We start from the raw sequence: 23,597 nt of genomic DNA, 5'->3' as shown, positions 1-23,597 counted from the left end.
GGGAAGCACGGCATGAAAATCTGCGTGGGCTGTTTCTAAGCTCCAGAGGTGGGATGTTCCTTCGTTAAAAGGCACAGTGCCTGAACATGGGAGCTGGCACCAGGAAGGGAGGGGGCCCGCTGGGAGCCACCCCTTGCTGCCAAACCACATTTCCCCCCCCACACCGACCTGCCCGAGGCCTGGGTCCAGCGATGCTCCTCAGCCTCTGGTCGGTGCTTCTCCAGCAGCAGCCACCACCTCAGCAGTGGTGCTGCAGCTGCCAGCCTTCGACCAGCCAGCAGTTCTCCAAGGGTGGGACTTCCTTGATCCTGTGGAAGGCCCACCGCTGTCCACTCAAGTGCCTAAATGGCACTGGATTCGGCAGGCCTTCGGGAGAAGAGGCGACACGGGGAAACTCGGCATTGCCTTTTCTGGACATGGAGACCCCCACCATCAGAATAAAAATCCCCCCTAGTCTCAGAAATGATGCCATGAAACTATCGATTGTCGTAAAAACCCATGTGGTTCACCAATGCCCTTTAGGGAACAAAATCTGCTGTCTTTACCTGGTCTGGTGGACATGTAACTCCAGATTCACAGCAATGTGGCTGGCTCTTAAATGCCCTCTGAAATAGCCAAGCAAGCCACTCAGTTGTCAAGGACAAATTAGTGATGGGCAACAAATGCTGGCCTTCCCAGCAACGCCCACATCCCATGAAGGAATAGAAAAAAATTTGGACAGCATAATTATCATTTACGAAACATACAGTGCTCCATTTAGCCAGCATCAGGATCTGGTGCTCAGAGAAGAACTCCAAAGGGGGAAGGAGTGTATAGGTGAACATGAGTTGTAATCTGTGTTGGAAGCACAGCCTGAGGTTCAAGGCCCAACCAATGTGAATGAAAATATAAATATGATGGGTGGGGGAGGGAGCAAAAGAGAGAGTGGGGAAGGAAGAAAGCTGGCCCCAAGTGCCAATCCAGCAGCCAGAATCAGGTCAGGCAAATACACCTGTTCACAGCTTGAGGTTGGCTATTACTAATGAGGAAAGCAGACGGGGCATGGGTTTCCCACTTTCGATCTGCCGAGTCCTAAATCTGAATTGAGGTAGAACCATAGAACAATTACAGCAAAGAAGGAGGCCATTCAGCCCATCGTATCTGTGATGAGAAAGATAGCCCCCCAATCTAATCCCAGCACCTGTTACATAGCCTTGCAGGTTACAGCACTTTGGGTGCATGCCCAGGTACCTTTTAAAAGAACTGAGGGTTTCTGCCTCCTCCGCCGTTCCTGGCAGTGAATTCCAGACACCCACTACCCTCTGGGTAAAAAGGTTTTTCCTCATGTCCCTCTAATACTTCTACCAATCACCTTAAATCTGTCCCCCTGGTAACTGACTTCTCCGCTAGGGGAAACTCTATCTCTATCTAGACCCCTCATAATTTTGGACACCTCAATTAAGTCACCCCTCAGCTTCCTCTGTTCCAAGGAAAACAACCCTAGCCCATCCAATCCTTCCTCATAGTTGCCATTTTCAAGCCCTGGCAACATTCTTGTAAATCTCCTCTGTACTCTCTCCAGAGCAATTATGTCCTTCCTATAATGTGGTGACCTTTACAGAATTGGCCTTTATAGCCACTCCAGGAGCTGCTTCACAATCCACTGACCACCTCCAGGCGCATACCCATTGTCTCTCGAGACAAGGAGGCCAAGAAGAATGTGGTGACCAGAACTGTACGCGATACTCCAGCTATGGCCCAGCCAGCATTTTATACAGTTCCAGCATTACGCCACTGCTTTTGTATTCTATACCTCAGCCAATAAAGGAAAGCATTCCATATGCCTTTTCACCACTCCATCTACCTGTCCTGCCACTTTCAGGGATCTTCAGAGACTCCAAGGTCTCTCACTTCATCTACCCCTCTCAATATCCTCCTGTTTATTGTGTATTCCCTCGCTTTGTTTGCCCTCCCCAAATGCATTACCTCACACTTCTCGGGATTGAATTCTATTTGCCACTTTTCTGCCCACTCAACCAAACCATTGATATCATTCTGGAGTCTACAGCTATCCTCTTCACAATCAACTAGACGGCCAATTTTTGTGTCATCAGAAAATTTTCCAATCATGCCTCCCACATTTAAGTCCAAATCATTAATATATACCACAAATGGTAAGGGTCCCACTGAGCCCTGTAGACCACCAGTGGAAACCGCTTCCCATTCGCGAAAACATCCGTCGACTACTACCCTTTGTTTCCTGTCACTGAGCCAATTTTGGATCCAACTTGCCACAGTCCCCTGTATCCCATGGGCTTTCATTTTTCTGACCAGTCTGCCATGCAGGACCTTGTCAAATGCCTTACTAAAATCCATGTAGACCACATCCACTGCACTACCCTCATCAATCCTCCTTGTTACATCCTCAAAAAATTCAATCAAGTTAGTAAGACATGGCCTTCCCTTAACAAAGCCATGCTGACTACCCCTGATTAATCTGTGCCTTTCTAAGCGGCAGTTTATCCTGTCCCTCAGAATTGATTCCAATAATTTATCCACCACTGAGGTCAGACTGACTGACCTATAATTATTCGGCCTATTCCTCACACCCTTTTAAACAATGGTACAATGTGTGCAGACTTCCAATCGTCTGGTTCCTCCCCTGTATCTCGTGAGGATTTGAAGATGATCCTCAGCGCATCTGCTATTTCCTCCCTGGCTTCCTTTAACAACTTAGGATGCAATCCATCCACTTTCAAGGATGTCAGATCTTCTAGTACTTCCTCTCTCATTATGCTTTTCGTATCCAATATTTCACACTCCTCCTCTTCAACTACAATGTCTGCATCAACCCTCCCCTTTGTGAAGACAGAGACAAAGTACACATTAAGAACCCTGCCCACATCTTCTGCTTCCACACCTAAATTCCCTTGTACATCTGATGGGCTCTACCCTTTGCTTAGTTATCCTCTTGCTCTTAATGTACTGATAAAACATCTTTGGGTTTTCCTTGATTTTACCTGCCAATAATTTTTCATGTCCTCTCTTTGCTTTTCTAACTTCCTTTTTTACTTCACCCCTGCACTTTCTATACTTCTCTAGGCTTTCAAAAGTATTAAGTTTTTTGTGATCAAGCTTTCTTTTTCTGCTTTAATTTACCCTGTAAGCTTCTAGATAACCAGGGGGCTCTAGATTTGGCAGTACTACCCTTTATATTTGTGGGGACGTACCTACACTGTGCCTGTAGTATCTCGCTTTTGAATGCCTCCCACTGGTTTGCCACTTGTTTTCCTTCAAGTAGCTTTATCCAGTCCACTTTCGCCAGGTCACCTCACAGTTTCGTAAAATTTGCCTTCCCCCAGTTTAGAACTTTTACTTCTGTTTTATCTTTGTCCTTTTCCATGATTATGCTAAATCTAACTGTATTATGGTCACTATCTCCAAAATGGTCACCCACTGTTACTTCACCCACTTGCCCAGCTTCATTACCGAAGACTAAATCTGGAATTTCACCCCCTCTCATTGGGCTTGTTACTTGCTGGCTAAAAAAGTTGTCTTGAATGCAGTTCAACAATTTTGTGCCCTTCACACTGTATCAAATGGATCAGGGTTACTCATATGTTGAAAAGAGGGAGTTAATAAAGTCACTTGAAAATGGATAAAACATCAAAAAGTCTGGAGTTGGGGGAGGGGGGCAGACACGAATGGGCAGAACAACAAAATGGCAAGCAAACCTAAGTGGCAATACAATCTAGTGGAAGGCAGCCTACAATTGCAGAGTAACAAGTAAATGCTAACAGCACTTTCCCATTATGAAATATTGACATGGTTTTCCCATTATAAATGTTAACTAAAAAAAAATCATGACTCAAAAATCATGACAGAAGTACTAACGTGGATGCGGGTGCGCATGATATACAAGGTCTTAAACATACATGGTGCAAAACTTCGAGGATATTATACATTGGCACTGGGAGGCAGACTACACACACATTGGAGAACACTGCAAGGCTGTAACTGTCCCAGGTGAATCATTCTATGTGATATAAAGATCAACATCATTTGTTAATATTTATTATAAACAAAAAACAGAATCAGAGAATTTAGGCTCAAGAATGCTGGGAAAAAAGAATCTTGGAATCTCAAGTAATAAAACAGAATGACCATCAGGCAACATACATCAATGGTCCCAACTGCAAGATTTGTTAGATTTACCTAATGGTAGAGATCCCAGAAATCCTATTTTTTGTTACCATAAAATATTGCCCATGTGCCAATAAACCATATGAAACAAACAGTGATTTTGATGAGATATAATTATAGCTCAGAATAAAAAGGGGTCATGACATGAAAAAAAAGTTCATCAAATATTTTATTGCAACACAATTTCAAGATATCTTTCTTGCATCAGCTGACAACACTATAAAATACTGATTTGCTGTAACATTACCTTTCATTGCAAGAGCTCCAAAATACCTCAAATAACCACTATTTTGATAAGCTTTTCATATTTAAATTGTCCCTCATGATAAATTGACAAATTTGCTTCCTGGAGACTTTTTATGTCAGAATTTTGCTGCAATGACAACCTTAAAGACTACAAAACTGACCAACTGCTAGATAGTGGCTCATCTAGTTTCAGGTGATCCAAGATTTATTGCACATCATCTAGCTTGCAATAGGATTTTTAAAAAATCATAAATGCTGGACCTCTGGCTAAAACTTCAGGAAAATCTAAAGTCCTCCATTAATACACTGACCCAAACTTGTAGATCAAAGACTAAGACCTTACAAGCCTCGGGCACAGTCCTTGTTGGAATCCTGCTCCACTCACCATCTCTCCTAAGGCGGCTCTGTCCACCTCAAATTGTGCCAATAACCCTAGCTTTGCAGTATACTTTGCTGTTTCTTACTGCCTAGCATGAGAATGTTTCAGAAACAGGGCTTTCCACGCTTCTGTTTAAAACTCATTAAAAATATAGAGCTTGCAATTCTAACTGGAAACTTTCACGACCGCTATTGACCTGAGCTAAACGTCACATCCTCAGTGTGCTTTCTTTCTCTTATTTTTAAGTGGAGGAAAGCAAAAGAAAACTGACAGTGGAACTTGTACCTGCAGATAAATGGACTGTGAAGATCGAAAACTAGATAAAAAACAGGGAACAGAAAAATTAGATGATGATGATACAGGAAATATGAGTAAAAGCCAAGACCATGAGAGGTGGACAGAGGAAAGAAAAAGAGAGAAAACCAAGATACCTAAAAGTTGCAGTGCAGTGAAATGTGTACTATTTTGCATTACTGCAAGAGTAAGTCATGTTTTGACTATCTGCTCACGATTGTGAAGTTGCAGGAATACACTGATACCTGCAACCAAATGTAAGCTTAGAAATAGCTGATGAGACTTTTCCCATGCTTAAATATGAACAGTGATACAACAGGTGGCTGTTACTTTCATGCCAGAGCTAATGCCCACCTTTCCCAATATGAGACTACCTTGACCAAGTAATAGGCTGAAAGCACATGTAATAATTACCAGATGTAACTCATGGTAACTGAAGAAGGTCGGTGATTCAAAGGACTTGAGATTTAACTTAAATATGCAAATTTTTGAAAATGACTGCCAATCCATCAATAAGCAGTGTTGCATAACATTTGGTATTGCTTCATCAAAATATTGGCAACAATCAGCAGGCCTGTAGTAAGTCACTACTTGGGATTACAGCCTTTGTCCAAAACATACTGATTATCCTGGTCTGGATTGTTATGAGATAGTCAACATATCTTTGCTATTAAGCCCAAGAAAGAACTTTTTTCTATTTTACCCAGGTCTCAGTTCCTTAGTAAAAATTGACCCTGCAGTGCAATACCAAGCCACACAGACCAGGCAGGTATGAATTTCAGCCCCAGTGTTGAAATAAATATGTTCATACAGGGCAGCAGCAAGTTCTGCTGCAGCATCCCTGGGCTAAACAAGGAGTGGGGAGAGGGAAGAGAAAATAAAACAGCCTCATACATTAGCTGAGAAGAAGACAGGGTTCATCTCACCCAATGACAAGTTCTTTGATTAAATAGCTTCCCAACAAAGTCTAGGCTTAGACTGCACTGCGCTGCCTGAAAGTATCATGGAGGCAGATTCAATCATAGCTTTCAACAGGGAATTCGATAAGCACCTGAGGGCAAAATGTGCAGGGCTACGGGGAAAGGGCAGAGAAGTTGGGTGGCGCAGTGGTTAGCACCGCAGCCTCACAGCTCCAGCGACCCGGGTTCGATTCTGGGTACAGCCTGTGCGGAGTTTGCAAGTTCTCCCTGTGACCGCGTGGGTTTTCACCAGGTGCTCCAGTTTCCTCCCACAGCCAAAGACTTGCAGGTTGATAGGTAAATTGGCCATAATAAATTGCCCCTAGTATAGGTATAGTATAGGAGTTGAGGGAAGTTGGGGATGTGGTAGGAATATGGGATTAATGCAGGATTAGTACAAATGGGTGGTTGATGGTCGGCAGAGACTTGGTGGGCCGCAGGGCCTGTTTCAGTGCTGTATCTCTAAATAATAAATAAAAAATAAATAAGTGGGACTAGCTCAACTGCTTAGACAGTTGGCACAGACTCAAGGTGCCAAATGATCTCCTTCTGTGCTCTAACCATTCTACAATATGAATAATAGCAAAAGGATATTATTGGTATTTATTTGATAGAGGCAAGAAATAATGATTACTTTGCATATTGAAAGATCAACTTTTCTTTGGAAGAGATTTTGGAGGTGACCAAATTAAAACATGAGTGGTTTGGTTACTCAGGCAATCAAGTTAAAAATTAGGAATTTAGGAGCAAGAATGTTGGACTGAACTTCTCATCCAAACAGTAAGAAGTGTGAAAAAAATTCATACTGAAGGCCATTGAAGCACAGTAAAAGGGAGCTAAACGGCAATTGAATTAGTTTCTGGAAACACAAACAATAGAGGGATTAAGAACCAATTAAACAGTTTTAAAGGAAATAGATGAGGTTGTTTGAGTCTAACTGCCTGTTTTTAAAAACTGCTCAACAATGTACATAAGTTTTAAATTTAATAAGAGAGCTACAACATGCCTGATCTACAAATACATACCTTGAAATCTTCTCAAATAAACTAGGTATAAAGTGTCATTCCTCAGGTCATAATTTGCTTACCTGGGTTACAGTCTGTCAGGAGTGAGCAAATAGAAAGTAGAACCTTTGAAATGGTCAGAGCTGGGCTCCAGTTGTCTTTCAGAATGTCCAGACAGATTACTCCCTGACTGTTGATATTGCAGTGATAGATCCTGGTCCGGAAAGTTACCTGAAGATAACATGCAAATACAAAGAGTTGTTCTTCACAGTGAACAGAACGTGTAATAATGCTGTCAATAATGACACAAGTTATGTGTAAATTGTGTCACTAACTACTGCTCATCTCTAGGGCTGAAAAGGAACCAAGAGGATAAACAACCGTCAGGGGAAGGAAGGTGGGTTGAATTGAAAGGACGAAAGGGATGAGAAATTTACTCAATAAAGGGGGGTGGTGGTAGCACTTCAAGAATATTTAATCTCACAAACCATCTGAAGTCAAGTAGTTGCAGAATGAATTGCACATTTGCCATGTTTGGAATGCAACACCAACATACATAACTTTGTTGCATAACCACCACCCTTGAGGAATAAAAACAAAAACTAATGGAAATACAGAGCATACCTATCAGCATCGGTGAAGAGAATAGATAGGCTATGATGTTTTGAGTATGTATCCTTCATCAGATTGACAGGATGGATGTGCCAACATTTCCATGGAATAGATTGTTCCTTGGGATGGACATGGGATATGCCACCTCAACAATAGTCAGAGTGCTGCCCTGTCTACTGAAGCCTTTTTAAAAGCTGTTCATCTGTAATATCTCAGTTCTGAGGAAGGGTCTATACCTGAAATATCAAATCATCTGTGTTCGAGGAACTGATCTGTTTTTCTACCTTTGCATCTTAACTGGTGGAAATGGATAACGACTGGACAAGGGTGGAAAAGGATAGAATCTAGCTAAGAGGGTGCCTAGATAAGACAGAATTATCTTTTACAAGTACATTAACTTCAACTACATAGCCTTTTATCTCAAAACTTCTTTCCTTACATATTCAGTGCAACATTCAATAAGTGCAACCTTCTCTACTTTTACAAAATTCGGTATCTGCCTGCAACAAAAATATTTGAGGGCAAGGTCAATGAATTAAAGAATTGCTGCTCAGGAGATTTAAAAACTAAGCAGCTAGGAATAAATGTTTGCTGGCTATTAAAAATAGTAATTTGAAAAGAGTATCATGCTCAATTAGTACACAGAGATGGACTGTGAATATTATTTTACTGTTGAGGAACGTATCTGTTCTTCAACAGTAATATCAGTTCAAGCATATTTAGCATGACTCTTGGTCTTAATTCCTTTCATCACCCATTTATCCTTTGGACACCTAAGTTTTTTTTAAACTGACTGTTTAATATGTAGAACTGTTTTAACTTGTATTTAGTCACAGTTTCAGTGACTAAATGGATCACATTATACAGTCTTCAGAAACAAAACAAAATCTAGATAGGCACTGATTTTAACAGGAATTTCCTAGCATTACAATTTAATTCTTTTTTGAATTTGTATCCGAACTGTAGAGACTGGATAAACGATGTAAAATGTCATATAACTTTGGAAAGTGTGATTCCATTCAGGAAATGTCAAGTAAAAGTTATTCCGAATTTATTTTACAGAATGGGACTAATTGAATATCTCTTTCAGAGAATCAGCAGTCACGGTGAACCAAATGGCCTCCTTCATTGCTCTAAGACTCTATGATTCTATTTTAGAATGCTCATTGTAACCTTCCTAAGCAAGTGAACCAAAATACCACAAATTATAAAATATCAATAAAGCCAAACATGCAAAGCTGCAAAAAGGTAAATGTTGCAGGAAATTATTCAATAAATTTTGTAATAGCAAAGAACTGTGATATTGTAAGATGGGAGATGAAACCACAATACAAGGAATATATACATTTATACAGAACTTAGTTTATTAAATTAAAGCTTGGAGGAAAAGTTTAAAAAAAAAAGTCCCTTACCTAATAAAAATGATTGCAAGCGCAAAGTCGTGTTGCGTATGATACAGAAGCTGTCGGCAACAGGTCACCCACTCACCTTTACAATATCATTAAAAAATTTAGACTAACCATTCACAATATTGTGCAGCAAACTATACAACTATATGAAAATGTACTTAGATAAATATAAAGGATCAAGCATTACCTTTGGTGGTTTGAATGGATAGTCAGATGAGAAAGTGATGTCCAGAAAAAAAACACCTCCCTCATAAACTGAACCAGGAGGACCTAGTATGGTAGATCTCCATTCATATATATTGTCGCCTTTTGGACCAGCACTGAAATAAATCCATTAAAAGTACGTTAAACATATTACTTGCAACATTTTAGAAGAGTTTAACCCCATGAACGTAGTCTTCTTGTTCCTAGCGAGCTTATCAAAATCAATACGAGAAGTATCAAGGTATTAATGGGGTTTTCTTACATATGCTATCTTACACATCTAGATATGACTGCAGTATCTTGCACCATAAGCAGAAATTGTAATCAGCTTCAAAGGAGTTTAAACAATAGGTGGACAATAAGACATATAAACAACAAACCGCACAAGCTCAGATAAGTAATCTATCCCTATGATGCATAGGCATGTTGCATGACTTGAGTTTAAACACCATAACCTCCCTATCAAAGACCATTACTTATATCTGCACAACATTGCTTATTCTCCTCCATTACCTCAATTCCTTCTCCAGTAAAATCCTATACATTCTTAGTCATCTACACTAATGTTCTCCCCCCTGGCCTTCCACAAGCTCCAAATTGTCCAAAACCTTTTTGCATAGATCCCTCCTGCAGCAAACCTCATTGCCTTCATTCCTGTCGTCATTGATCTAATTTGTTCCGCATTCCCCAATGCAGCGAATCTATGGCCTTGCTCCACTGTAATGCTGCAATCCTCTCCAACCCGATATCCCCACCCCAAGATATTCCATTCCGGTTTTCAGCATTTATGCATCTCCTTTCCTCCCTTCTTCAAGAAACCTCCTCAAAACCCATCTCTTTGACCAAGCTTTAGGTCAGATCTCCTAATTCTCCCTCTTTCACTCGTTCTGAAATATGTTAAAATTACACAGTAATGGCACAGAATTTTGTCGCAATACGTATGTTGGATAATGCAATTGATCCTTATTATGTTTCAATACCGAAAAAACAAATACACCTTCAAGTTTATTCACTGCACATTATTATTAGAGCAACACTGAAAATAATAAATTTAAAAACTACACTTAGCGATACCCAAAGTGAAAATACTCTATATAAGTATGTGTGTGTTATGTGTGCTTGCAATCTATAGCCAAAGAATAATAAGCCACATAAATACAATTAGGTGTGTGGATTCGTGTCCATTTCCATCCATTCACAGGCACAAAAACCTGAACTGTGACATTTCCTATAGATTATTCCACCAACCAGTAAAAGTTGGCAGTTCTTTTTCAAACGTTAAATTTTCCCAAAGAATGGCATAAGAGGGAGTCTGTCAAAAACTATTTATTTTTTCCCTCAATGTCCTTTACGGGCATTACGGGGAAGCCTTCGAGCTGATGCGTTTGCAATTGAGTACGGCAGACTGGAGGGATGCCAGGTTGTTCAGTATGTCGAACAGATGCTCTCGGCCCTCTTACTAGCACCTGAAGTGAAATTCACTTAGAGAGACTTCTCTGCGATTTTTGAATGACTGTTACATAGGATAGTTCTGTAAAGCACAAAACATTACATGGTGCACTATGAAAGGCAGCAGGTCAGGTGTTCAAGAATCAGTGTTGCATGACTGAAACCACCGATCATTTTTGCAGAGCCTGGTAATGACTGTAGGGTTTTTCTTCATGTGATTTGGGTTAATAGAGAGCCAGCAGAGCTGTACCACGTGCCATAATGACACCGGTAGCAAATATGCAATAGAGGGCTGACACACACCAGGACAGAAACTGTTAGCTGTGGGCTGATACTTGACAGCACCTCATTCCAATGCTGACCTATGGGATTGGTGCCATGGAGTGCCACAAAAGGTAACCCTCAAAGCAAAAACTTAATGCAACATAAGCTCAAGAAGCCAAACAGATGGTTGGTGATTAGCCTGTTTCACCATTTGGGTGCATTGGGGGTTCATCACCTTCCCCTAAATAACACAGTAATGATTGGGATTTCAATCTACAATTAAATCAAGGGGGCATAACTGTCTCAGCAGGCAGCACCATGACCAGTTTCCTTCACATATAATTAGCAAACTTTAAAACAAAACTGAGAAGTCTGGTGGAGAATTAATAACACTCCTGAAATGAAGCAGCATCCGCTTTTTATTACTTTGATAAATCAACACTGTATGTGTAAACAGGCTAAGGAAAGGCCATTAGACATCTCTAAATCCAAACCATCCAGTAAGCCATGCAGCAGTTAACATTGTTCAACCACACCCAAGCAATACTATCTTCTGGGAGAAATAAAGGAAAAGGATAAACCAGTGACCAATTATGAAGATACAAAACCCTGGGCAGGAAATGACCCACTGGCCCAACAAGCCTGCCCCATACCATGATGGCCAAAGCATGATGACTGAAACACTTTATCCCCCCTCCCAAACTAGAACCTCAAACAACCAAAGTATCACTTTTTTTTTTACTCTCTAATCTGAGTGAGACGACCTACAGACCTACTTGCTTTCCAGACTGTCACCTCACAGTGCTTGGCGGCTTTTAAACGATATAGCAACAGGACCCTGAGAAGACCACAACCACAAAGTCCTCGTCACAGGCACATCTCTACAGTTGCCCGCAATTCCAAGAGCACAAAAAAGATCCACTGCATTCTTTTCTTTCCATTTTACTGTCTCAAAGTCATCCATTAAGCAATAAAGGGGGGTAGTTAAATCAAGAATGGGACCAATTAGATTGCTCTACAGAACTGGCATGGACTCTATGGGCAAATGGCTTCTCTCTGTGCCGTAATGACTCTGACTCTAAGTGACAAAATGTCTAATTCCTAAGTCCCAGTACTATATTTTTTGCTATTCCACAAAAGTAGAAAATCACTTCAGAACAGTGGCAATCTAGTGTGCTGTATTTCATTACATTAGCTTCCAACTATTATTGCTGTGCTGCACTTGGGTTGAGGGAACCGAATCTATTCTTGTTGCAACTTTCACTGTCAGTCAATAGGTGGTGCTTTTATTCCTTGTCCGGGGCTGAAAATGGGGTTTATACAGCACTGCACTTGATTTTATATAACTGGACAGCCCAACAAGGTGCAACTAGAGTAGATACTCCAAAATCACCACCCTGGTAATTTTTTTAAAAGAAATTGTTCTATGTACCAGCAAAACTGCTGGTTGCCCATAATCTAATACAAACCCAACAACTTGGACTGAACAAGTGGTAGTTAGCTGCTTATTTCAACAATGGGACACAGAAAACAGATTCACTGTTCTGTGCAGACTATCTAGATCAGGGTTGTCCAACATACGGCCCGTAGGCCAGAATCCGGCCCGTTCCTTACCCTCGCTGTGACTGGAGATTAGAAATTTCCCATTGTCGTCTTCTTATAGAGCAGCCTTTTTAAAAACATCGCACTGTCAGTTTCAAGCCCACAGCTGCTGACATCGGGAACAGCCGTTTTCCAACAGACAAAGTATTTCGGCGGGCTCTTTTAAAAACAAAACGGAGAACCCGCCGGAAATCAGAGTCTGTCGGAAAACTGTTGTTCCCGATGTCAGCTCAGCTGTCGGCTTAAAACGGACAGCGCGATATTTTAAAAAATAACTGACCAACCACCTGCTGAGCGTCCGCCCTCTGCAACTGTTTGAGAGAGGGGGTGGGTGGAGGAGGGGGAGACAGAGCGAGGGGGTGGGTGGAGGAGGGGACAGAGAGGGAGGAGAAGGAGACATAGACAGGGGGGGGGGGGGGGGGGGGAAAGAGAGAGAGACAGAGGGGGAAAAGTCAGAGTATCATTTACATCCGGCACAGGAGGCCATTCTGTCCATCGAGCCCTTGCCGGCTCTCCACTGAACTATGCAGTCAGTCCCAACCCCTGGCTCAATCCCCGTTGCCCTGTAAGTCTATTTCTCTCAGGTGGTCATCCAACTTCCTCTTGATGTCACTGATCGTCTCAGCTTCCACCACCCTTGTGGACAGAGAATTTCAGGTCATTACCACCCGCTGCGTAAAATAAGTGCTTCCTCATAGCCCCCCTGCATCTTTTGCACAAAACTTTCAATCTGTGTCCCCTAGTCCTAAAGGGGAGGGGCCAGGGAACGAGACACACACACACACACAGCGCGCGGGGAGAGGGGGAAAAAGAGATCGAGGTCTCTCCTGAAAGATGGAGATCCATCCAGAATACTCTGCGTCATTACATCAAGTGTGCAGGTAGAGATTATGTCACTGAATCAGTTTTCAATATTGTGACTAAAAAGTAAGGTGATAAATAGTTGTTCTCATTTAAAGCTTTTTCACAAAAATGCACATTTGTTGTTGTTTTTATTAAGATAAGTTTTTAATGTCTTTATCTTCTGAAATTTGCTCACCGGCCCCTTGGGCCGAGCAAAAATCGTAATGCGGCCTTCCACCCGAAAAGGTTGGACAACCCTGATCTAGACTGATGCAGCCTAGTTCAATGTTGCTGAAATAGCTGATAATATAAAAATGGAGACTTGTGAAGCCCCTCTATTCAAATGTTATAGAAAACTAAGAACTATATCCTTAGCAAATCTAGTTGTGTTCATTGCTTTGGATTGTAGTGAATCCTGGAGACAGAGATAAGGTTTCTTCCACAACCCATCAAACCCAGGCATCACATAGTCAAACGGAATTCACAGGTGATTCAAGTGGCCAGCAGGAACAGAAAACTGCACCTTCTTGAAGATTTCCACTTTCTACCACTTTTCGTATCCTCCACCTCCCAATGTAGATAAAATATGATCTCAAGGAGCGGAATTTATAACCTGAAGGACAGAAAGCATTTAAGATTGCATGCTTATGATATTCAAAAAGGAGAGTAAAGAAAATTCAAGAGCGCTTGTGCAAGTAAAAAAAGTGTTGGCAAGACAATAGAAAGAAATAGAAAACAAAAGTAAAAGAAAACATGCTCATGCCAAAATAAAAAGCCAGTATTTTAGGGACATACTGCTTACAAAATAAAATTCCCAAGTAATTCACTGGCTGTTATGCACTTGGGTAAATTGCTGAGAACATAACAGACACTATACAAATGCAAATCTGTTTGTTCTTTCTCACTGTCACCTAGTATACAGTTCTGCACACTGCAGTGGAAACATCAAGAAACGCACAACCTTTAACATTCATTCAGACCCTTTGAAGGAAATTCCATCATTATACTGCAAGTACCGCCAATTTGCTTCATTTTTTACAACCTTATGTTGATAGAGATACCAGAACACTCAGACAAATACAATATCAAGAGTATTGAGGAAGGTAGAAAAATGTGGCTTTAAAGTAATTCATAGAATTGTTTTCACAATTTAAAGCAGCTGAATTTGATGCACTTTGGTGAGCATAAAATTCTCCAATGATCTGGTGAAACATTTACCCAGTACACACTTCTGATAATCCTTTCCTAAGCATGTAGGAAGCAACAAGAGTGGTTGGGGAATGGGGTGGTGGTGGGGGTGGTGGTGGCGAATAAAGGCTTATTACTACAATGTGGTACAAAGTTGCTTGATATGGATTCCTACCCACAGGGAAAGAACTCAGCAAGGGAAAATGGTGACTGAAGCTTAGGTGATCTTTTTCTAAAAACTAATGGACTTCCACAATAGAACTCAAATAGTCAGCCCTCTGCATACCAACATGGATACATCCCAATTCTAAGATTGTACAAATGCGTACATCACCACTACCAAAAAAAAAAAATCACAAAATTAAAACTTAACCAAACAATTAATTGTTGCAGCTCTGGATGAAAAAAAGTCAATTGATCCTGACTTTGTCACATTGAAACAGCAAGATTATGTCAACACTGGGTTCTGAACATTAACATCAATACTAAGCCTTTAACGAATGCAACATGGGAACATTTTTCAACAAATTGATAAAGGTTTTACAGTTAAACTTATGGGGAATGGATTGGATAAATTTCTTTGAAAGGTATTTGGTAGCAGTGGCTTCCCAGTTCTGAGAAACAGTACAATAGGTATTTCAATGCCTCATTCAACTATTGGTATCCTATTAAGAATACTGATTTTCTGCACACACTTCAAAACAGAGCATACAATTAGAAATAGGATGAAGAAATAACTCCTTCTGCTCTTTTAACCTCAACAATAACTTGCAATTATCTAGTGTCTTTAGCATGTCCCAAGGTGTTGCACATGAGTGTTATCAAACACTGAGCCACGTAAGGCAATTAGGACAGATGACCAAAAGCTTGGTCAACAAGGTAGGTTTAAAGGAGCAGCTAAAGGAGGAAAGAAAAGTAGAGAGGCAGAGGGGTTTGGGGAGGGAATTCCAGAGCTTAGCTGCTAGCCACCAACAATGAAGTAATTAAAATTGGAGATGCCAGAAGTGGAGGAGTGCACATATCCTGAAGGATTGTACGGCTGGAGGAGGTTACAGAGATAGAGAGTGGCAAGGCCATCGAGGGATATGAAAACAAGGATGTGAAATTTAAAAGTGAGGTATAGCTGGACCAGGAGCCAATGTACATTAGCAAGCACAGGGGTGATGGGTGAGCGGGACTTGGCTTAAGTTAGAATACAGGCAGCAGCGTTTGAGATGAGCTTAAGTTTAAATTGTAGGGTGGAAGATAGGACGCAGGCTAAGAGAATATTGAAATTGTCAAGTCTAGAGGCAACAAAGGCACAGGTGAGGGTTTCACCAGAAAATCTCAATTATCTGCTGTAATGGAGGGGCCACATACCCGCCAATCCTTTCCAACAGTACTCAACTCCATTGGTCTTGCTGGCAAGATCATATGGTGCTGCAAAGCTGATCCACCAGAGAAAAACTCCTTAATGCGCCTGCCAAACCTACAAGAGCCAAACAGCAAGTCAAAAAACAATCCCGACCCAAAATGCACCCTTCCCAAATAACAGAACTGAGTGCAAAAGTCTTTATGTGCTCACCTCAGTGATTCCATTGACATTTTCTGATGATCTCAGTGGAGGTGAAAACTTCAAAAATTGATACAGTGCTGATAAGGAATGTAGCTGAACAGTCTTTTTTAAGTTTGGCAGCTCCACTGAGACTAGCATGGAATTTGGCTGGCAATAGGATTGCTGAAAATGACTTCTAATTCATTTAGTGTTCACTTATGTAGATGGGTTGCTGGGGTTGGTATGAAGCGAACACTTCTTGCAAGATGTCTATGGCAAGGAAGGTGGCTGGAATTGCAGGTGTGTGCCTGGAGGAATCGGTGAAGATTGGTTTATGGCTGGGTAACACAAAGTAATTTTGAAAGCGGGAAAAATATTGATTCAAGTCTGCTGACTGAACAGATAGCTTGAGCCAATTTGTAACTGAAGTGTGGCTTAACTGGTGCACTTTATGGGAATGATCTTAGCAATGTTCTCTACCACACCTGTATGCCAAACTAGATCCCGAGTTGGTTTTTCACTGGGAAGCAACCATCTTTGATATGCTCACACCCAAGACTGCCTTGCAATAAATTGGCCAATTACATTGAGTCCTCATGCTAAGCCTGGACTGGGCTGCGCAGTTATAAAAGTAAGACAATAATGGAAGGCAACAGATGCATCCACGAGTCGGATTACTAGCTGGGGAGGGTTTGTGGCAGTCTCTACTAAATCCAAGAGATTGTGGCACGTCAATGGAGGGGGCTCCACACATGATGTCACTGCAGAGAACATGACAAGAATTTTACAGACTAAAATTACATAAATCCTGTAAAGGTTTAATAAAACTTCCGAACAAGTTCCTCTTAAAGCAATTGCAGAAAATCATTTTACTTTTCTGTTTGCTGAACAGTTAAACAGTATTAAAAATTTCTGTTCTGAGAAACATTATAGATTTGTTACCAACAATATCAGAAAAAGCAGCAGGGAGTTCTTACCAGATAAACCTTTTAAAATGCAGAGCGGTGGAAGATCAAGTTTGACTGCTCAGGATATGAATTTATTGCAAGGGATTGGATTCCAGGTAATGTTTTTGGTTCAATTACGGCAATATATGCTACTAAATGGTGATGGTTTTAAATTTCTAACTTTCATTGTTTGTGTGCGTCACAATATAATTCAAAATAGATGAATTTAATAAATTGGTCTTCATATTTTACATGGGCCAAACCAATCACAAAGTACACCTTTAACAAAACATAACAATGTCTGCAATTAATGAACAGTAAACTTGATTTCTTCAATCAAATCAAGCTACATGACTTTCATAGTTTCCTAATCATGGTAAGCATATTTCCTGAAAAATACAAAGCACATGTCAGACAACCAGATGCCTTCTGAATCTCAGAATTGTTATAAAGATTCTAAACATTAAAAACAGAAACTGAGAAAACAAAGGGTCCACCTTAAATCCCAAACTGCACTTTAAAAGAATTTGAATGCATACTTCTGTATTTTTCAACAGTGGAGTGAATATATGCATAGATTATTTTTTTCCAATAATTTAAAGGGTTGAAATCTTGATGTCCTGACATTTTTTTCACTATCCCTTCAGCCACAGTTATAAAAGACTTGAAATACATTTTCAATTATATTTTCAACATGCACTCGTGAGAAACACACACACGAAGAAAAAGGAAAACAGAGGTGAAGAATTAAAGAGAGCACATGACGCTCGCACACAGAATCATACATTGTTATGTATGCACAGAAGGAGGCCATGCCGACTCTCTGCAAGAGGAATTTAGCTCGGGCCACTTTCTTGCCCTGTCCCCATAGCCCTGTAAACTTTTTCCCTTCAGGTGCTTATCCAATTCCCTTTTGAAAGCCTTGACTGAATCTTCCTCCACCACCCTTTCAGGCAGTACATTTCAGATCCTAACCAACTGCTGCGTAAAAGAAGTTTTTCCTCATGTCACCTTTGGTTTTTTTGCCAATCATTTAGAATCGGTGTCCTCTAGTTCTCGACTCTTCCAACAACGGAAACAGTCAATACCTCTCATGATTTTGAGCACCTCTATCAAATCTCCTCTCAACTTTCTCTTCTCCAAGGGGAACAGCCACCTAGCTTGCCCAACCTATCCTCGTAACTGAAGTCCCTCATTCCTGAAATAATTCTCAAATCTTTTCAGCATCCGCTCTGAAGAGTTCAGATCCTTATGAAAATGCGGTGCCCAGAATGGGACAGAATTACTCCAGTTGAGGCCAAATCAGTATTTTATAAAAGATCATGATAACTTCCTTTGTATGCTTTGCCACTATATATCAAGCCCAGGACCCCAGATGCCTTTTCAACCACTTTCTTAACCTGGCCTGCCACCTTCAATGATTTGTGTACATATACTACAGGTCTCTCTGTTCCTACATCACCTTTAGAATTGTACCCTTTGTATTGTATTGCATCTCTTCATTCTTCCGACCAAAATGTATCACTTCACACTTCTCTGCATTAAATTTCATCTGCCACATGCCCTCCCGTTCCATGAGCTTATCGATGTCCTCTTGAAGTCTATCGCTATCTTCCTCATAATTCACAATACTTCCAGGGTAAGAGAAAGAGACAAAGACCAAGCATGAGCACAGTGTGCATTAACATTTTCTTGGTTCAACACCCACTGCCCCCACCCAGCCCCTTCCCAAGCCAAGCATAGACTTAATCCTTAAAGCATCGGCCACAATATTTCCTACACTGATTACATGGGGCTCTGGTCACTTCAGGTTGAGGGTTAACTATGGATAAAAGGATAAAAGTACTACTGGATATTAAAAAAATCAAATAGCAAGCAAAATGTAGCAAGACACAATAAGGATAACTCATACTCATCAAAATATATTCAATGGCAGCAGTGACATGATACATTAATGTGCCTAATCTCTATCATTCTAACTCTACCATTCATTTCAGGACGCAAATTAGACAGTCTATGTATCCCTTCCACAGATTACATTACAATCAACAGTATAAAAGGAGTTCATCAATCACTCAATCCTGCAGTAAACCAAGAAATCTTCAACTCCTCTCTGCATTTCCCTCCATAATGTTTGTTCACTCATGAACAACCCTTGCTGTCATTATTTGTGGATGATTGCATTGACATCCTAGCTTTAAGGATTTTTGTTCACAGGTGGCAATACCTTGCCCCTTGCCAAAGCCTCCCCATTTAGCTATGCTTTTCAACATCTGCTTTGCCCAAAACAGTAGTGTGGGCATTATCACACCTTGATCGCTTCCTCTATTCCTAAGGTACCCTTATCCTTTTGCGTCTCTCTCCTTGTTCCACCCCTCTCCTTTAAAAATGCTCATTATCTACTTAAACGCCAAACCCCATCCAGTCTTTCCCCAAGGTATCCTCATTCCTCTCCTCGTTTAGCACTCTGCACTGAGTCCTTATCCTCAACGATTTCAATCTCCATCTCTGCTCCCCTTGCCTTTTCTCTGAATTTACAGCCACCCAAACCTCAATAAACATCTTCCTCCATAAAAACTTTTAAACCAACATTGACCACCACATCCCATGGCTTTGACTCCCATGGTCTTGATCACTGACCAGATTCTCTACGACCATCTCTTTGTATCCCTCACCTTTGGGTACAGCCCTGGGGGAAAAAAACTCTCCCAACCCACTCATAGCTGCATTTTCAAACTCCAAACTGCTTAGCCTTTGGTTTGCAATTCACTATGATACTTCTGGAGCGGTCAGTGTGCTCAATGACTTGTTCATTTCCATGATGGATGCTCTTTTCCTGAAGAAAAACTTCACCGTCACCCAGGTCAGACTGGTACGTCTCCACAAGTCCAAGGAGCACAGCACAAAACATGTATGATGTGCAGCTGGTTTCGCCATCCATCAGCAGGTCTGACTGGACTGCATCAAAAGTCATCTGGCCTCAATGTCATCTGCCAAATGACCCTCTATTTCAAGATAATGCCAGAAAGCAAAACTAACCCTGTGCTTCTAATCTCCACTATTAACCATCTCCTTATATTCCATCTCAAAGAGGTGTTTGGAGTTTAAGAACTTCTGTCAGGAATATACCATCCGTTTAGCTACTTCAGCTGCTTCCCCAAACCAAACCTCCCATATGTTCATCCTTGAACCCATGTCTTTCATATTTCTCTTGTTACCTCCCTTCTTGAACTCTGACTTAATCTTGAGACTCACCTGCTACTTCTTTAATCCCATTTCCTGTAAACAGTTGGCCATGCAACTTCCCTTCCATGGTCCATGCCAAAAGATCTTATAAATGATTCACTCTCTCCTCCGGTTGTGTCTCATTTCCCTTTCAAAACCGCTGTTATCATCTCACTATCACCTCCTTCAACACTCCCTTTACCAACTTTTTGTGTTGTCAGACTGCTTATCCAACATCTGGTCTTGATATAGCCACAACTTCCTATAGTTAAACATGGCAAAGTGTCAAGTTCAGGGGGTTAAATTCGATAGCCCCCAAAAATAATGGGGATTGCGAGATGCAATCAACCCACGCCCTTGCACTGTGAGCAGGTAGTATATTCATGTTGTTTGCTGTCTTAAATTATTGCTGCATGCAGCCAGCACTACACGTGCGATCAACTGTCTGCACAGATCAACAGCGGGCTTAATATCGTGAGCAACTAATGCTACTTAAAAGGTGGCCTGCACCTCTTAAAAGGGAGGAGCATTGTATTGTGGTTGCAAGAAATGATGGAGTTTATCAATCTGAAATGAGATGTCAAGGTGAATAAGTTCAATTTTCAAATGGCATATCTACAACTGCATTACTGGCTTCATTTACTGTTTAATTCTCTACATCCGCTTTACCCATCCGCCAATAAACTCTCTCAACACAAGTACACAATCCTTCACAATTCATATGCTTTACCTCACTCAGACACTTGGCAATGGTGCAAGCCTAGCACCTATAATTCACAGCTCAAACACACTGCCAGCTATTCAAATACGACAGACACATCACCGCAGCATATTGCAGAACACTCACTGACACACTTCTCTATTTCTTGCAGAAGGTAGCACATAAAAGGGAGGCAGCAGGAAAGAACTGAAGGACAACAAGCATGCTGCATGTTTTAACTACCGTGGAGGAGATATTGCTGGCCACCTTGGGAAAGAGCACCGCTGAGACATTGGCCATTGGAGGGGCTGGAGGGTCCAATGATGACAGTAATTGCATACCTAATCATCCTGCTCTCTTCCAACTTCTCCCTTATCGCACAAGCTCTTCTGACTCTCAAACTGCAGATGTTGTAAGCACACACTTCTTACTTTCTCCTCTCCCCTCGCCTTTCATATATCTAAGAATTGGAAATCTCTGAGTCAGATGAAGACGACAGTGAAGAAGAGGAGACACTGTCACTCGGACCTACAACTACAGCCACCAACTTAGAGACCGACAGTGTGTGTTTGTTAGAGGCTCAAAGGACAGATTTGCACCAGGTGAGACACCAGGCATAAGTGTACAGGAGCCAGGGCAGGGGAAAGGACAGTGCAGGTGCCAACTTGCCAAGGGCATGTTAGTTTTGTTGCAATGCAGTCAGATGAGGACTTTGATGGGCCAGTTTACAGAAAGAGATTGATGGAAGCACACAACCAAATGCTTGGTACGCTAGAAAGCCTGCACACAACATCACAGAGCATGGAGGAGTCCAACATCAACTTGGCACAGTAGGTTTGCAGAGAGCTTGAAATCCATCCTAATCAACATGGAATGGGTAGTTACCTCCCTCAGCACACCTGTGAAACCCAACATTATGCAGAGTCTGATGGTTGATGTCGCAGCTGCACAAATGCTCAGACTGCTGCCATTGTGGCTCCGGAAAGCACTGTTCAAAGCAGCATCACAGCAGTCCATCAATCTGCTCTCCAACAGATCAGCAGGATTTGAGATATGCCACCCTGGGACATGAACCTGCAGCCCTCTCTCATGGTGACAGCATTCCTGCTCCCAACCTTCCACCAGATTTCTTGCTGCTGCCGGTCATCCAGACAACCCAGGCTGAGATGATGCAGTCTTATGCAGGGATCTCTCGACCCACAGCTGTTTGAGGTCATCCTCCAAGGCATTGCCATCTCCTCAACTGCCGGACAGCAGCTTTCGACCACACATGTTGCAGCCACTGGGTAATATGTAATGAGTGCAATTGTGGAATGGGAATAGGTTTTTTTCCATTTTTGTATTGTTGGAAAGAGGTGTAGTCAGTGATAGAGGAAAGGTAAGGAGTGTGGGCCGTTGACAACTGGGGAGGTGTGGATGATGTTCGTGGCATCGCTCATGACTTATTTGATCAGAGAGTTTGGAGCCCACATCTACATTGCTTCCTCCGCTTCTTGTAGTACTTCTTTTTCCTACTCCATTTTCTCCCTCTCATACTAGGCGGAAGCAATGGCTGTTCCCTTATTATAGCCAGATTGTGCATTCTACGACCACGATTTAGGCACCTATTTAGCTAATTGCTAAAGGGCTCCCCCAGAGCAGTCCAGGCAGTGGAGACAGTGTCAGTGGACGCTGATGGTGTGTTCTGTAATGTTCCTCGTGGCAGAAGGGCTTTCACTGGAGGCCTGCTGTGCACGTGTGCATGGGTTCCAGACTAGAGCCATAAGCTGCAAGCCACGTCATAAAGCGATAATCCTTGGCGGCCAGTAGCCAGCCTGAATTGTCATGGTGCATCAAATATTAGGTGAAACAGAGGACTCTAGTAGAATGAAGGAATTATGACTGCTGCAGGTTAACGGCTGTGCACTTGCAGGACGCACAGCTTGCGATCACACACCAGCTGCAGATTGAGGGAGTGAGATCTCTTTCAGTTCACGAAAATAGCCAAGTTCACACAAGATAATGTAGAACAAAGAGAAGAACAGTACAGCACAGGAACAGGCCATTCGGCCCTCCAAGCCTGCGCCAATCTTGATAAATAAAAGCAAAATACTGCGGATGCTGGAAATCTGAAACAAAAACAAGAAATGCTGGAATCACTCAGCAGGTCTGGCAGCATCTGTGGAAAGAGAAGCAGAGTTAACGTTTCGGGTCAGTGACCCTTCTTCGGAACTGGATGCCAATCTTGATGCCTGTCTAAACTAAAACCTTCTGCACTTCCGGGGACCGTATCCCTCTATTCCCATCCTATTCGTGTATTTGTACTTCCAGTCAATGGCACCCTGCACTATGGGGAAGCTTGCAATCCATGTACTTCCCTGTGCTCCCTCCATCTGCTGGTCTCTGGCAAGAGGGAATAAAACAAAAGCGTTTGTGTGTGCATGCAGAGACTCAATGGCCTCCCTTATGCATCAGTGTATTGCAAACTGCAAGATATTGCATACATCTCCACTAGCAGCCTAGAAGGAGCTAGATGCATAAACCTAAGAGCCAGGTCACCTTGACAGCTGCAGGCAA

The 23,597-nt window shown here is 41.8% G+C and overlaps 1 protein-coding gene across 5 annotated transcripts in view; it reads right to left on the bottom strand.

Moving 5' to 3' along the window:
* Positions 1 to 23,597, bottom strand: part of ube2e3 (ubiquitin-conjugating enzyme E2E 3 (UBC4/5 homolog, yeast)) — a 187,909-nt gene that overhangs the window by 38,812 nt on the left and 125,500 nt on the right. For all 5 annotated transcript variants that reach the window (XM_068035540.1, XM_068035539.1, XM_068035538.1 and 2 more), the window contains exons 4-5: positions 9,273 to 9,405; positions 7,148 to 7,295 (exon numbers count right to left, since the gene is read on the bottom strand). In XM_068035540.1, the coding sequence (XP_067891641.1) occupies positions 7,148 to 7,295; positions 9,273 to 9,405 (281 nt within the window). The remainder of the gene's footprint in view (positions 1 to 7,147; positions 7,296 to 9,272; positions 9,406 to 23,597) is intronic.

This window comes from Heterodontus francisci, chromosome 7 (genome assembly GCF_036365525.1).
Source record: "Heterodontus francisci isolate sHetFra1 chromosome 7, sHetFra1.hap1, whole genome shotgun sequence".
NCBI classification, from domain to species: domain Eukaryota; kingdom Metazoa; phylum Chordata; class Chondrichthyes; order Heterodontiformes; family Heterodontidae; genus Heterodontus; species Heterodontus francisci.
This window is presented reverse-complemented; position numbering and strand designations above follow the sequence as displayed.